General features: G+C 52.5%; 1 protein-coding gene across 7 annotated transcripts in view; it reads left to right on the top strand.

Moving 5' to 3' along the window:
- Window positions 1-16,335, top strand: part of KMT2C (lysine methyltransferase 2C) — a 223,971-nt gene that overhangs the window by 148,529 nt on the left and 59,107 nt on the right. For 6 of the 7 annotated variants that reach the window (XM_066585567.1, XM_066585564.1, XM_066585562.1 and 3 more), the window contains 5 exons: window positions 10,751-10,889; window positions 11,270-11,484; window positions 14,645-14,718; window positions 14,822-15,001; window positions 15,753-15,845. In XM_066585567.1, the coding sequence (XP_066441664.1) occupies window positions 10,751-10,889; window positions 11,270-11,484; window positions 14,645-14,718; window positions 14,822-15,001; window positions 15,753-15,845 (701 nt within the window). The remainder of the gene's footprint in view (window positions 1-10,750; window positions 10,890-11,269; window positions 11,485-14,644; window positions 14,719-14,821; window positions 15,002-15,752; window positions 15,846-16,335) is intronic. The other variant, XM_066585565.1, reaches the window with a different exon arrangement.

Here is a 16,335-nt window from a genome sequence, read left to right as displayed (position 1 = left end):
TGACGTGTAGGTGCTCTCCCCTATAACGCATGTGAATTATGTCATCGTCTCGTAGTTACCCGACAATAGCTCTGTGATAGGTTGTATTTTATTGGAAACAGTTTCAGTGATTTCTTTTTGAAATGCAGCAGAAATCAAATAAATCAATCGGTACCTACCTGCCCTGGCGATCCAGCGCTGCAGTCCTGCTGCTCTCCTGGTTCTTTTCTGACAGTGGAGGTAAGTAGACCACTGCCTTTTAATCAGAGGTTGCAGCATCGCTGTTCGGAACTCTTGACATCATGGCGGTCGTGATGTGAGCGCTGATGACAGGAGAACGGAAGGTGACTTTGCGGTCTCTGATTGGCAGGCAGCTGTGAACTGACTTCCGCTGGCTCGCTGAGGACGGACAAGTACTGTTGGATTTGTTTTACCACACCGGCACCTGATATTAAATTTCAAAAAGTAACCCCACAGCCCCTTTAATGATATATACACCCCCCTCCCCCCCATCCAATGTCTTGAAGTCTTCTGCTTAGCCAGTAAAGGTATCGCCTCTAGAGTGCTTTAGTCTTTTTCCATCCTACGACTCATTCCCCAAGTACTGCCATCTGCTTGTTGCTGCTCACCTCTTGTCTGTTACTAAATAAACAATAACATTTAATCTGCCTTGTATTCTACATAAAGGGGTTTTCTGACATTAATAAAAAGTTGCCCCAGGGTAGGTAACAGCATTAAAGAATGAAATAACCATTGCCCTTCCACCGTCCCTCCAGTCCAGAGCCACCGACCTGTTCCACTGAAATGGGAAGTGAAGTCATCATGAGGCCAGCGATTGGCTGCAGTAGACATGTGAGCAGTGAATGTGATGACATTGAGTAGAAGGAACAATTAAAGGGTGATTTTGTGGTTATTTCATGTTTTATGCCATTCCCTGCCCTGGAGCAAGTTCTTATTTCAAAGGGGTTGTTTGGTTGTAAATTATTGATCAGCCTGGATCCACCCCTGCCACCCACCCTTGCTGATTAGCTGTTCATACCCCCCCAGCTCCCTGCTGATTAGCTGTTCATAACCCCCCCCAGCTCCCTGCTAATTAGCTGTTCATAACCCCTCCCTGCTGATTAGCTGTTCATAACCCCCCCAGCTCCCTGCTAATTAGCTGTTCATAAACCCCCCCCCAGCTCCCTGCTAATTAGCTGTTCATAACCCCCCAGCTCCCTGCTGATTAGCTGTTCATAACCCCCCCAGCTTCCTGCTGATTAGCTGTTCATAACCCCCCCCAGCTTCCTGCTGATTAGCTGTTCATAACCCCCCCCAGCTTCCTGCTGATTAGCTGTTCATAACCCCCCCCCCAGCTTCCTGCTGATTAGCTGTTCATAACCCCCCCCCAGCTTCCTGATGATTAGCTGTTCATAACCCCCCCAGCTCCCTGCTGATTAGCTGTTCATAACCCCCCCCCCAGCTTCCTGCTGATTAGCTGTTCATAACCCCCCCCCCAGCTTCCTGCTGATTAGCTGTTCATAACCCCCCCCAGCTTCCTGCTGATTAGCTGTTCATAACCCCCCCCCAGCTCCCTGCTGATTAGCTGTTCATAACCCCCCCCAGCTCCCTGCTGATTAGCTGTTCATAACCCCCCCCCAGCTCCCTGCTGATTAGCTGTTCATAACCCCCCCCCAGCTCCCTGCTGATTAGCTGTTCATAACCCCCCCCCCCAGCTCCCTGCTGATTAGCTGTTCATAACCCCCCCCAGCTCCCTGCTGATTAGCTGTTCATAACCCCCCCCAGCTCCCTGCTGATTAGCTGTTCATAACCCCCCCAGCTCCCTGCTGATTAGCTGTTCATAACCCCCCCAGCTCCCTGCTGATTAGCTGTTCATAACCCCCCCAGCTCCCTGCTGATTAGCTGTTCATAACCCCCCCAGCTCCCTGCTGATTAGCTGTTCATAACCCTCCCAGCTCCCTGCTGATTAGCTGTTCATAACCCTCCCAGCTCCCTGCTGATTAGCTGTTCATAACCCTCCCAGCTCCCTGCTGATTAGCTGTTCATAACCCTCCCAGCTCCCTGCTGATTAGCTGTTCATAACCGCCCCAGCGCCCTGCTGATTAGCTGTTCATAACCCCCCCAGCTCCCTGCTGATTAGCTGTTCATAACCCCCCCCAGCTGCCTGCTGATTAGCTGTTCATAACCCCCCCAGCTCCCTGCTGATTAGCTGTTCATAACCCCCCCCCCCCAGCTCCCTGCTGATTAGCTGTTCATAACCCCTCCAGCTCCCTGCTGATTAGCTGTTCATAACCCCCCCCCAGCTCCCTGCTGATTAGCTGTTCATAACCCCCCCAGCTCCCTGCTGATTAGCTGTTCATAACCCCCCCCCCAGCTCCCTGCTAATTAGCTGTTCATAACCCCCCCCAGCTCCCTGCTAATTAGCTGTTCATAACCCCCCAGCTCCCTGCTAATTAGCTGTTCATAACCCCCCCAGCTCCCTGCTGATTAGCTGTTCATAACCCCCCCAGCTCCCTGCTGATTAGCTGTTCATAACCCCCCCCAGCTCCCTGCCGATTAGCTGTTCATAACCCCCCCCCCCCCAGCTTCCTGCCGATTAGCTGTTCATAACCCCCCCAGCTTCCTGCTGATTAGCTGTTCATAACCCCCCCAGCTCCCTGCCGATTAGCTGTTCATAACCCCCCCCAGCTTCCTGCCGATTAGCTGTTCATAACCCCCCCAGCTTCCTGCCGATTAGCTGTTCATAACCCCCCAGCTCCCTGCTGATTAGCTGTTCATAACACCCCCCCAGCTCCTTGCTGATTAGCTGTTCATAACCCCCCCCAGCTCCTTGCTGATTAGCTGTTCATAACCCCCCCCCAGCTCCTTGCTGATTAGCTGTTCATAACCCCCCCCAGCTCCTTGCTGATTAGCTGTTCATAACCCCCCCCCAGCTACTTGCTGATTTGCTGCTCATAACCCCCCCCCCGCTCCTTGCTGATTAGCTGTTCATAACCCCCCCCCAGCTCCTTGCTGATTAGCTGTTCATAACCCCCCCAGCTCCCTGCTGATTAGCTGTTCATAACCCCCCCACCTCCCTGCTGATTAGCTGTTCATAACCCCCCCAGCTCCCTGCTGATTAGCTGTTCATAACCCCCCCAGCTCCCTGCTGATTAGCTGTTCATAACCCCCCCAGCTCCCTGCTGATTAGCTGTTCATAACCCCCCCAGCTCCCTGCTGATTAGCTGTTCATAACCCCCCCCGCTCCCTGCTGATTAGCTGTTCATAACCCCCCCAGCTCCCTGCTGATTAGCTGTTCATAACCCCCCCAGCTCCCTGCTGATTAGCTGTTCATAACCCCCCCAGCTCCCTGCTGATTAGCTGTTCATAACCCCCCCCAGCTACCTGCTGATTAGCTGTTCATAACCCCCCCAGCTCCCTGCTGATTAGCTGTTCATAACCCCCCCAGCTCCCTGCTGATTAGCTGTTCATAACCCCCCCCAGCTACCTGCTGATTAGCTGTTCATAACCCCCCCCAGCGCCCTGCTGATTAGCTGTTCATAACCCCCCCCCAGCGCCCTGCTGATTAGCTGTTCATAACCCCCCCCCCCCAGCGCCCTGCTGATTAGCTGTTCATAACCCCCCCCAGCGCCCTGCTGATTAGCTGTTCATAACACCCCCAGCTCCCTGCTGATTAGCTGTTCATAACCGCCCCAGCGCCCTGCTGATTAGCTGTTCATAACACCCCACCAGCTCCTTGCTGATTAGCTGTTCATAACCCCCCCCAGCTACTTGCTGATTTGCTGCTCATAACCCCCCCCCCCGCTCCTTGCTGATTAGCTGTTCATAACCCCCCCCCAGCTCCTTGCTGATTAGCTGTTCATAACCCCCCCAGCTCCCTGCTGATTAGCTGTTCATAACCCCCCCAGCTCCCTGCTGATTAGCTGTTCATAACCCCCCCAGCTCCCTGCTGATTAGCTGTTCATAACCCCCCCCAGCTCCCTGCTGATTAGCTGTTCATAACCCCCCCAGCTCCCTGCTGATTAGCTGTTCATAACCCCCCCAGCTCCCTGCTGATTAGCTGTTCATAACCCCCCCAGCTCCCTGCTGATTAGCTGTTCATAACCCCCCCAGCTCCCTGCTGATTAGCTGTTCATAACCCCCCCAGCTCCCTGCTGATTAGCTGTTCATAACCCCCCCAGCTCCCTGCTGATTAGCTGTTCATAACCCCCCCAGCTCCCTGCTGATTAGCTGTTCATAACCCCCCCCAGCTCCCTGCTGATTAGCTGTTCATAACCCCCCCTCCCAGCGCCCTGCTGATTAGCTGTTCATAACCCCCCCCCCAGCGCCCTGCTGATTAGCTGTTCATAACCCCCCCCCCCCCAGCGCCCTGCTGATTAGCTGTTCATAACCCCCCCCCCAGCGCCCTGCTGATTAGCTGTTCATAACACCCCCAGCTCCCTGCTGATTAGCTGTTCATAACCGCCCCAGCGCCCTGCTGATTAGCTGTTCATAACCGCCCCAGCGCCCTGCTGATTAGCTGTTCATAACCGCCCCAGCGCCCTGCTGATTAGCTGTTCATAACCCCCCCAGCTCCCTGCTGATTAGCTGTTCATAACCCCCAGCTCCCTGCTGATTAGCTGTTCATAACACCCCCCCAGCTCCCTGCTGATTAGCTGTTCATAACACCCCCCCAGCTCCCTGCTGATTAGCTGTTCATAACACCCCCCCAGCTCCTTGCTGATTAGCTGTTCATAACACCCACCCAGCTCCTTGCTGATTAGCTGTTCATAACCCCCCCCCCAGCTCCTTGCTGATTAGCTGTTCATAACCCTCCCTGCTGATTAGCTGTTCATAACCCCCCAGCTCCCTGCTGATTAGCTGTTCATAACACCCCCAGCTCCCTGCTGATTAGCTGTTCATATCCCCCCCCCCAGCTCCTTGCTGATTAGCTGTTCATAACCCCCCCCCCAGCTCCTTGCTGATTAGCTGTTCATAACCCCCCCCAGCTACTTGCTGATTAGCTGTTCATAACCCCCCCCCGCTCCTTGCTGATTAGCTGTTCATAACCCCCCCCCCCAGCTCCTTGCTGATTAGCTGTTCATAACCCCCCCCCAGCTCCCTGCTGATTAGCTGTTCATAACCCCCCCAGCTCCCTGCTGATTAGCTGTTCATAACCCCCCCCAGCTCCCTGCTGATTAGCTGTTCATAACCCCCCCCCCAGCTCCCTGCTGATTAGCTGTTCATAACCCCCCCAGCTCCCTGCTGATTAGCTGTTCATAACCCCCCCCCCAGCTCCCTGCTGATTAGCTGTTCATAACCCCCCCAGCTCCCTGCTGATTAGCTGTTCATAACCCCCCCAGCTCCCTGCTGATTAGCTGTTCATAACCCCCCCAGCTCCCTGCTGATTAGCTGTTCATAACCCCCCCAGCTCCCTGCTGATTAGCTGTTCATAACCCCCCCAGCTCCCTGCTGATTAGCTGTTCATAACCCCCCCAGCTCCCTGCTGATTAGCTGTTCATAACCCCCCCAGCTCCCTGCTGATTAGCTGTTCATAACCCCCCCAGCTCCCTGCTGATTAGCTGTTCATAACCCCCCCAGCTCCCTGCTGATTAGCTGTTCATAACCCCCCCAGCTCCCTGCTGATTAGCTGTTCATAACCCCCCCCCCCAGCGCCCTGCTGATTAGCTGTTCATAACACACACCCCCAGCGCCCTGCTGATTAGCTGTTCATAACCCCCCCCCAGCGCCCTGCTGATTAGCTGTTCATAACCCCCCCCCCCCAGCTCCCTGCTGATTAGCTGTTCATAACACCCCCCCCAGCTCCCTGCTGATTAGCTGTTCATAACACACACCCCCCTAGCGCCCTGCTGATTAGCTGTTCATAACCCCCCCCAGCTCCCTGCTGATTAGCTGTTCATAACCCCCCCAGCTCCCTGCTGATTAGCTGTTCATAACCCCCCCCCCAGCGCCCTGCTGATTAGCTGTTCATAACACACACCCCCAGCGCCCTGCTGATTAGCTGTTCATAACCCCCTCCCAGCACCCTGCTGATTAGCTGTTCATAACCCCCCCCCAGCTCCCTGCTGATTAGCTGTTCATAACCCCCCCAGCTCCCTGCTGATTAGCTGTTCATAACCCCCCCAGCTCCCTGCTGATTAGCTGTTCATAACCCCCCCAGCTCCCTGCTGATTAGCTGTTCATAACCCCCCCAGCTCCCTGCTGATTAGCTGTTCATAACCCCCCCAGCTCCCTGCTGATTAGCTGTTCATAACCCTCCCAGCTCCCTGCTGATTAGCTGTTCATAACCCCCCCAGCTTCCTGCCGATTAGCTGTTCATAACCCCCCAGCTCCCTGCTGATTAGCTGTTCATAACACCCCCCCAGCTCCTTGCTGATTAGCTGTTCATAACCCCCCCCAGCTCCTTGCTGATTAGCTGTTCATAACCCCCCCCCAGCTCCTTGCTGATTAGCTGTTCATAACCCCCCCCAGCTCCTTGCTGATTAGCTGTTCATAACCCCCCCCCAGCTACTTGCTGATTTGCTGCTCATAACCCCCCCCCCCCCCCCCGCTCCTTGCTGATTAGCTGTTCATAACCCCCCCCCCAGCTCCTTGCTGATTAGCTGTTCATAACCCCCCCAGCTCCCTGCTGATTAGCTGTTCATAACCCCCCCAGCTCCCTGCTGATTAGCTGTTCATAACCCCCCCAGCTCCCTGCTGATTAGCTGTTCATAACCCCCCCAGCTCCCTGCTGATTAGCTGTTCATAACCCCCCCAGCTCCCTGCTGATTAGCTGTTCATAACCCCCCCAGCTCCCTGCTGATTAGCTGTTCATAACCCCCCCAGCTCCCTGCTGATTAGCTGTTCATAACCCCCCCAGCTCCCTGCTGATTAGCTGTTCATAACCCCCCCAGCTCCCTGCTGATTAGCTGTTCATAACCCCCCCAGCTCCCTGCTGATTAGCTGTTCATAACCCCCCCCAGCTACCTGCTGATTAGCTGTTCATAACCCCCCCCAGCGCCCTGCTGATTAGCTGTTCATAACCCCCCCCAGCGCCCTGCTGATTAGCTGTTCATAACCCCCCCCCCCAGCGCCCTGCTGATTAGCTGTTCATAACCCCCCCCCCCCAGCGCCCTGCTGATTAGCTGTTCATAACACCCCCAGCGCCCTGCTGATTAGCTGTTCATAACCGCCCCAGCGCCCTGCTGATTAGCTGTTCATAACACCCCACCAGCTCCTTGCTGATTAGCTGTTCATAACCCCCCCCAGCTACTTGCTGATTTGCTGCTCATAACCCCCCCCCCCCCGCTCCTTGCTGATTAGCTGTTCATAACCCCCCCCCCAGCTCCTTGCTGATTAGCTGTTCATAACCCCCCCAGCTCCCTGCTGATTAGCTGTTCATAACCCCCCCAGCTCCCTGCTGATTAGCTGTTCATAACCCCCCCAGCTCCCTGCTGATTAGCTGTTCATAACCCCCCCCAGCTCCCTGCTGATTAGCTGTTCATAACCCCCCCAGCTCCCTGCTGATTAGCTGTTCATAACCCCCCCAGCTCCCTGCTGATTAGCTGTTCATAACCCCCCCAGCTCCCTGCTGATTAGCTGTTCATAACCCCCCCAGCTCCCTGCTGATTAGCTGTTCATAACCCCCCCAGCTCCCTGCTGATTAGCTGTTCATAACCCCCCCAGCTCCCTGCTGATTAGCTGTTCATAACCCCCCCAGCTCCCTGCTGATTAGCTGTTCATAACCCCCCCCAGCTCCCTGCTGATTAGCTGTTCATAACCCCCCCTCCCAGCGCCCTGCTGATTAGCTGTTCATAACCCCCCCCCCAGCGCCCTGCTGATTAGCTGTTCATAACCCCCCCCCCCCCAGCGCCCTGCTGATTAGCTGTTCATAACCCCCCCCCCAGCGCCCTGCTGATTAGCTGTTCATAACACCCCCAGCTCCCTGCTGATTAGCTGTTCATAACCGCCCCAGCGCCCTGCTGATTAGCTGTTCATAACCGCCCCAGCGCCCTGCTGATTAGCTGTTCATAACCGCCCCAGCGCCCTGCTGATTAGCTGTTCATAACCGCCCCAGCGCCCTGCTGATTAGCTGTTCATAACCCCCCCAGCTCCCTGCTGATTAGCTGTTCATAACCCCCAGCTCCCTGCTGATTAGCTGTTCATAACACCCCCCCAGCTCCCTGCTGATTAGCTGTTCATAACACCCCCCAGCTCCTTGCTGATTAGCTGTTCATAACACCCACCCAGCTCCTTGCTGATTAGCTGTTCATAACCCCCCCCCCAGCTCCTTGCTGATTAGCTGTTCATAACCCTCCCTGCTGATTAGCTGTTCATAACCCCCCCCAGCTCCCTGCTGATTAGCTGTTCATAACACCCCCAGCTCCCTGCTGATTAGCTGTTCATATCCCCCCCCCCAGCTCCTTGCTGATTAGCTGTTCATAACCCCCCCCCAGCTCCTTGCTGATTAGCTGTTCATAACCCCCCCCCCCAGCTCCCTGCTGATTAGCTGTTCATAACCCCCCCAGCTCCCTGCTGATTAGCTGTTCATAACCCCCCCAGCTCCCTGCTGATTAGCTGTTCATAACCCCCCCAGCTCCCTGCTGATTAGCTGTTCATAACCCCCCCAGCTCCCTGCTGATTAGCTGTTCATAACCCCCCCAGCTCCCTGCTGATTAGCTGTTCATAACCCCCCCAGCTCCCTGCTGATTAGCTGTTCATAACCCCCCCAGCTCCCTGCTGATTAGCTGTTCATAACCCCCCCAGCTCCCTGCTGATTAGCTGTTCATAACCCCCCCAGCTCCCTGCTGATTAGCTGTTCATAACCCCCCCAGCTCCCTGCTGATTAGCTGTTCATAACCCCCCCAGCTCCCTGCTGATTAGCTGTTCATAACCCCCCCCCCCCAGCGCCCTGCTGATTAGCTGTTCATAACACACACCCCCAGCGCCCTGCTGATTAGCTGTTCATAACCCCCCCCCCAGCGCCCTGCTGATTAGCTGTTCATAACCCCCCCCCCCCCAGCTCCCTGCTGATTAGCTGTTCATAACACCCCCCCCAGCTCCCTGCTGATTAGCTGTTCATAACACACACCCCCCTAGCGCCCTGCTGATTAGCTGTTCATAACCCCCCCCAGCTCCCTGCTGATTAGCTGTTCATAACCCCCCCCAGCTCCCTGCTGATTAGCTGTTCATAACCCCCCCCCCCAGCGCCCTGCTGATTAGCTGTTCATAACACACACCCCCAGCGCCCTGCTGATTAGCTGTTCATAACCCCCTCCCAGCACCCTGCTGATTAGCTGTTCATAACCCCCCCCCAGCTCCCTGCTGATTAGCTGTTCATAACACCCCCCCCCCCCCAGCTCCCTGCTGATTAGCTGTTCATAACCCCCCCAGCTCCCTGCTGATTAGCTGTTCATAACCCCCCCAGCTCCCTGCTGATTAGCTGTTCATAACCCCCCCAGCTCCCTGCTGATTAGCTGTTCATAACCCCCCCAGCTCCCTGCTGATTAGCTGTTCATAACCCCCCCCCCCAGCGCCCTGCTGATTAGCTGTTCATAACACACACCCCCAGCGCCCTGCTGATTAGCTGTTCATAACCCCCCCCCAGCGCCCTGCTGATTAGCTGTTCATAACCCCCCCCCCCCAGCTCCCTGCTGATTAGCTGTTCATAACACCCCCCCCCCAGCTCCCTGCTGATTAGCTGTTCATAACACACACCCCCCTAGCGCCCTGCTGATTAGCTGTTCATAACCCCCCCCAGCTCCCTGCTGATTAGCTGTTCATAACCCCCCCCAGCTCCCTGCTGATTAGCTGTTCATAACCCCCCCCCCCAGCGCCCTGCTGATTAGCTGTTCATAACACACACCCCCAGCGCCCTGCTGATTAGCTGTTCATAACCCCCTCCCAGCACCCTGCTGATTAGCTGTTCATAACCCCCCCCAGCTCCCTGCTGATTAGCTGTTCATAACACCCCCCCCCCCCCAGCTCCCTGCTGATTAGCTGTTCATAACACACACCCCCCTAGCGCCCTGCTGATTAGCTGTTCATAACACACCCCCCCCCCCCCGGCGCCCTGCTGATTAGCTGTTCATAACACCCCCCCCCCCCCCGGCGCCCTGCTGATTAGCTGTTCATAACACACACACCCCCCCCAGCGCCCTGCGGATTAGCTGTTCATTAACCCCCAAGCTGCCTGCTGATTACCTGTTCACAAACCACCCAGCTGCCTGCTGATTAGCTGTTCACAAGGCCGGTGCTCTTATGCATTGAGCTGATTTCTGCCGCAAGCATACCTCTCCTTTCCCACTGTAGTGGCTGGGCATTCACTTTAATGGGAACTTTGCCTGTAATCGCAGGTTTGGCTACTGCATTGGGAATTGTCTGCATACCTCTAAAATTGGTTCCTTGCACAAGCTCAACTGCCCAGTGAACAGCTGATCAGCAGGGGTCCTTGCTGATCTACTATTGATGGTTTATCCTAAGGTGAGACCATCAATAATTTTCAACTGACCAACCCCTTTAAATGCCAAAAACCCCTTTTAAAATGCAATGTCTTTTCTTAAATCTGACCAAGTATTTTTTACTAGTACTGAGTAACTGCGAACATTTTTCACATTCCCCTCCCCGCCCCCCCCCCCTTTTTTTTTTTTTTAAACTAAAGGGTTTTATCTACTTTTTTTTTCACTTTCAAAGTTTTAAGCGATATTGATCTTTCCACAAATAGGAGACATAGGTTTCAGACTTTATTTATCTCAAGTTTATTAATCTTGATTGCCTTTTCTGTTACTTTTAGGTGATGGCCTGTTTCCAAGAATGCCCATGGTAAATGGCATGTTGCCACCCAATGCCCACCTGCAGCACAGTTCTCTTGTACCCGGAGCTGGACTTGGTGCTTTCCCTCCACTCTCTCACCCACCATTTGCAGATAACAGGTATGGTTATTGCTGACATTGTAAGATATGTGACTGGCTTTGATCCTAGCATTTTGCAAAAAAATGTACTTTTGTACTATTTTGGGAACTTGACATATAACGTTGGCGGCAGCGTGTCACTCCTGTGAGCAAACGGTTGCTTTTGTTGGAATCTGACATGCAGTCACCCACTATCATCCAATCTAATGCTATGGCCGTATTCACACTTCCCCTTAGTTGTTAATCTGTTTTTATGCTTTTTGTTACTTGCATTGGAAACATAATCTGCAGTTTTCGTTTTGAGGGTTCACTATATTTACTGATGTATAGCATATACTGATATACTTGGGTATTTTGAGTATACACCTTTTTATAAAATGCTGATATCTATATCCTACCAGGGACAAGAACGCAGTCTATCATGGCATGGTGAATGACCCTACCAATGTGTGGCCAACGCAGGCTCCTGTGATGGAAGCGGAGGTAGATACCATGTCCAACGCGCAGAGGAGTACGCTAAAATGGGAGAAAGAAGAGGCACTTGGTGAAATGGCTACTGTAGCCCCTGTTTTATATACTAATGTCAACTTTCCGAACTTGAAGGATGAGTTTCCAGGTAAAATTTACTAAATTTGTATGGTAGATTTATAATCTTACAGTAATGGCGAGTTTATAATTATACTGTTTGTGTATTTCTGGTGGCGCAATGTGCCACACAGCTTTGCAACATCCATCCTGATTACCACACATCTCACACACAGCTCTACTACATCCATCCTGATTCCCACACATCTCACACACAGCTCTGCTACATCCATCCTGATTCCCACACATCTCTCACACAGCTCTGCTACATCCATCCTGATTCTCACACATCATACACACAGCTCTGCTACATCCATCCTAATTCCCACACATCTCACACACAGCTGTGCTACATCCAGCCTGGTTCCCACACATCTCACACACAGCTCTGCTACATCCATCCTGGTTCCCACACATCTCACACACAGCTCTGCTACATCCATCCTGGTTCCCACACATCTCACACACAGCTCTGCTACATCCATCCTGGTTCCCACACATCTCGCACACAGCTCTGCTACATCCATCCTGGTTCCCACACATCTCGCACACAGCTCTGCTACATCCATCCTGGTTCCCACACATCTCGCACACAGCTCTGCTACATCCATCCTGGTTCCCACACATCTCACACACACAGCTCTGCTACATCCATCCTGGTTCCCACACATCTCACACACACAGCTCTGCTACATCCATCCTGGTTCCCACACATCTCGCACACAGCTCTGCTACATCCATCCTGGTTCCCACACATCTCACACACACAGCTCTGCTACATCCAGCCTGGTTCCCACACATCTCACACACACAGCTCTGCTACATCCAGCCTGGTTCCCACACATCTCACACACACACAGCTCTGCTACATCCAGCTTGGTTCCCACACATCTCACACACACAGCTGTGCTACATCCAGCCTGGTTCCCACACATCTCACACACACAGCTGTGCTACATCCAGCCTGGTTCCCACACATCTCACACACACAGCTGTGCTACATCCAGCCTGGTTCCCACACATCTCACACACACAGCTGTGCTACATCCAGCCTGGTTCCCACACATCACAAACGCACAGCTCTGCTACATCCATCCTGGTTCCCACACATCACAAACGCACAGCTCTGCTACATCCATCCTGGTTCCCACACATCACAAACGCACAGCTCTGCTACATCCATCCTGGTTCCCACACATCACAAACGCACAGCTCTGCTACATCCATCCTGGTTCCCACACATCACAAACGCACAGCTCTGCTACATCCATCCTGGTTCCCACACATCACAAACGCACAGCTCTGCTACATCCATCCTGGTTCCCACACATCACAAACGCACAGCTCCGCTACATCCATCCTGGTTCCCACACATCACAAACGCACAGCTCTGCTACATCCATCCTGGTTCCCACACATCACAAACGCACAGCTCTGCTACATCCATCCTGGTTCCCACACATCACAAACGCACAGCTCTGCTACATCCATCCTGGTTCCCACACATCACAAACGCACAGCTCTGCTACATCCATCCTGGTTCCCACACATTACACACACGCACAGCTCTGCTACATCCATCCTGGTTCCCACACATCACACACACGCACAGCTCTGCTACATCCATCCTGGTTCCCACACATCACACACACGCACAGCTCTGCTACATCCATCCTGGTTCCACACATCACACACACGCACAGCTCTGCTACATCCATCCTGGTTCCCACACATCACACACACGCACAGCTCTGCTACATCCATCCTGGTTCCCACACATCACACACACGCACAGCTCTGCTACATCCATCCTGGTTCCCACACATCACACACACGCACAGCTCTGCTACATCCATCCTGGTTCCCACACATCACACACACGCACAGCTCTGCTACATCCATCCTGGTTCCCACACATCACACACACGCACAGCTCTGCTACATCCATCCTGGTTCCCACACATCACACACACGCACAGCTCTGCTACATCCATCCTGGTTCCCACACATCACACACACGCACAGCTCTGCTACATCCATCCTGGTTCCCACACATCACACACACGCACAGCTCTGCTACATCCATCCTGGTTCCCACACATCACACACACGCACAGCTCTGCTACATCCATCCTGGTTCCCACACATCACACACACGCACAGCTCTGCTGCATCCATCCTGGTTCCCACACATCACACACACACGCACAGCTCTGCTGCATCCATCTTGGTTCCCACACATCACACACACACACACACACACACACACACACAGCTCTCCTACATCCATCCTGGTTCCCACACATCACACACACAGCTCTGCTACATCCATCCTGGTTCCCACACATCACACACACACACACACAGCTCTGCTGCATCCATCTTGGTTCCCACACATCACACACACACACACACACACACACACACACACACAGCTCTCCTACATCCATCCTGGTTCCCACACATCACACACACAGCTCTGCTACATCCATCCTGGTTCCCACACATCACACACACACACACACAGCTCTGCTACATCCATCCTGGTTCCCACACATCACACACACACACAGCTCTGCTACATCCATTCTGGTTCCCACACATCACACACAGCTCTGCTACATCCTGATCCCTTCAGCTCATCCAGTAGGGATGACAACCAGCACAGCAGACTCCTGGGTACAATGATCTGCCCCTGGTCATGTGATTGCTGACACCACCCACACAGGTGATCACATGACAGTGACGTCATCACAGGTGCTGGTAGCTGCTGTCCGGCTCTGTAGGTGGCTCTTTGGATTGGTGCTTATCCAGTATACAGTTCTTTTTACCAAACTCCAGAATGGCACCTCCCACAGCAGCGCTGGTCACATGGAAGTGATGTCACGGCAGGTCCTTCAGCCCGCCAGATCTCTGTGGTGGCGGTAGGTCGGTGTCTCCTGTCAGGACTGCTAAGTTGTATCTGAGATCATTACGGCTTAATTGTTTTCTCATTTTGTTATTTTTGTCCTCCCCTTCCAAGAGCTCTAACTTTGTTGTTGGTCAGGCTCTGTGTTTTATATATGCTGTAGGACATGCAATGACATTACTGTTATGTGATCATGGACGGAGCATGAGAGGCACCCACACACATACTCACGGACAAGTGGTCGTTAGCAGTTTGACTAATCATATATTGATTTTTTTTCCAGATTGGTCTACAAGAGTGAAACAGATTGCAAAGCTCTGGAGAAAAGCCAGTTCCCAAGAAAGGGCACCATATGTGGTGAGTGTCTCCCAGTATTACTGATACCTTGAGGGAATGGGAGGGGAGAGCGTTGTAGATGTCGTCATTAAAGACTGACTAAGCAACTTTTTTTATTCTTCAGCAAAAGGCTCGGGATAACCGCGCAGCTCTACGAATCAACAAAGTACAGATGTCAAACGACTCTTTGAAGCGGCAGCAGCATGAGATTGTTGAACTCAACTCGCGGATTGATTCCGAGATGTTTAAAGACCCAATGAAGCAAAGAGAATCTGAACACGAGCAAGAGTGGAAATTTAGACAGGTACGGCTTTTACATGTATTCTAGCACAATCTAAGGGCCCAATCACACGGGCGTACTTCCTGTTCATATTCAGTCTATTTTTTACTGGAGGAATGTGGACAACACATAGAGCCATTAAATTTGGTGAATTCAGATGGGCCTTATTGTTACTTCCTTATGTGGACTGATGTTGCACATAAACAAAAACGACAGAAACCTCCCATTAGATTCTAAGGGTACATAAAAGAATTGCAGTGAAGCACACATTAGCATCCGTGTTCACTGCATTTTTTTATTTTATTTTGCATGCCCTATTGGTTTTGACAAACCTGAAATCACTTGAGCCTTGAGTTTTCTCTTTGCACACGTAAAACAGATGCAACACAGACGTATAAACCTGCACATACGCAGCAAAACCGCATATAACACGCACATACGCCTGCAATTGTGGTCCATTAAAAAAATGCACGGACACCAAAAGATTCACACGGGATGTATTTTTGCTATAGAGAACCTGTCAGCGGGTTCATACTGTCTGAACCAAAGGTAGCATGAACTTGGGACAGGCACATATAGTGCAAACACTGCGGTGTTTCAGAAAAAAAAACACTTTGAATATCTGCTTGCATAAAAAAGAAAAAAAAGTCCCGCATCACAGCAAAGTCCCCCTGTTGCTTGCAGTTAGTCCCTGCTTGTTTGGCTTCTCTGTGCGCAGGTGGGGAGTGGATCCCTGAAGGCAGTAAGCTGACCTGTTCTCCATATTTGTTTATAGGGAGAGACCTGTCAGTCTAGCCTTCCAGGGGGGAAGAGGTCGGCCTGGTCCCGCTTCTGTGATTCAGAGTCGCCATCCAAGCGGATTTTCAAAGTATGTTTTTTTTCTGAAGCGCAAAAGTATTTTAGAATAAAACATGTATGCCAGCAATGTATGTGCCAGTCCCACGCTCATGCAATCTGTGGTTCAGACTGCATGAACCTGCTGACCGGATCTCTTTAAAAAGTTATTTAAGGACTTTAACTATCCTGAAGATAGGTGATCAGTAGTTGATGGATGGGGTCTGCTGCTCGGGATCCTTGCTGATCAGCTGATCGTTCGGCTTGCTGTTAGTGCAGTAGGCCAGGCATAGTTATAGGTGGTCAGGGGGAGTGGATGACCAACCCTGACCACCGTAAGACACTGCCAGTGTAATAGAGGCAGCACTCCCGTGTATTTCAGCGGGAGTGAAGCTGGCTATTACACTTCCTCCGCTGACCACCTATGATGATGTTCAGGCCATGCAATAAGCAGTATTCCGAGCGGAGGGCCCCCATCGATCAACTAGTAATGAACCATCATGAGGATATATCATCAGATGTTA

This window comes from Eleutherodactylus coqui, chromosome 12 (genome assembly GCF_035609145.1).
Source record: "Eleutherodactylus coqui strain aEleCoq1 chromosome 12, aEleCoq1.hap1, whole genome shotgun sequence".
Taxonomy (NCBI): domain Eukaryota; kingdom Metazoa; phylum Chordata; class Amphibia; order Anura; family Eleutherodactylidae; genus Eleutherodactylus; species Eleutherodactylus coqui.
The sequence above is the reverse complement of the archived record's forward strand: the minus strand, read 5'-3'. Positions and strand labels throughout refer to the sequence as shown.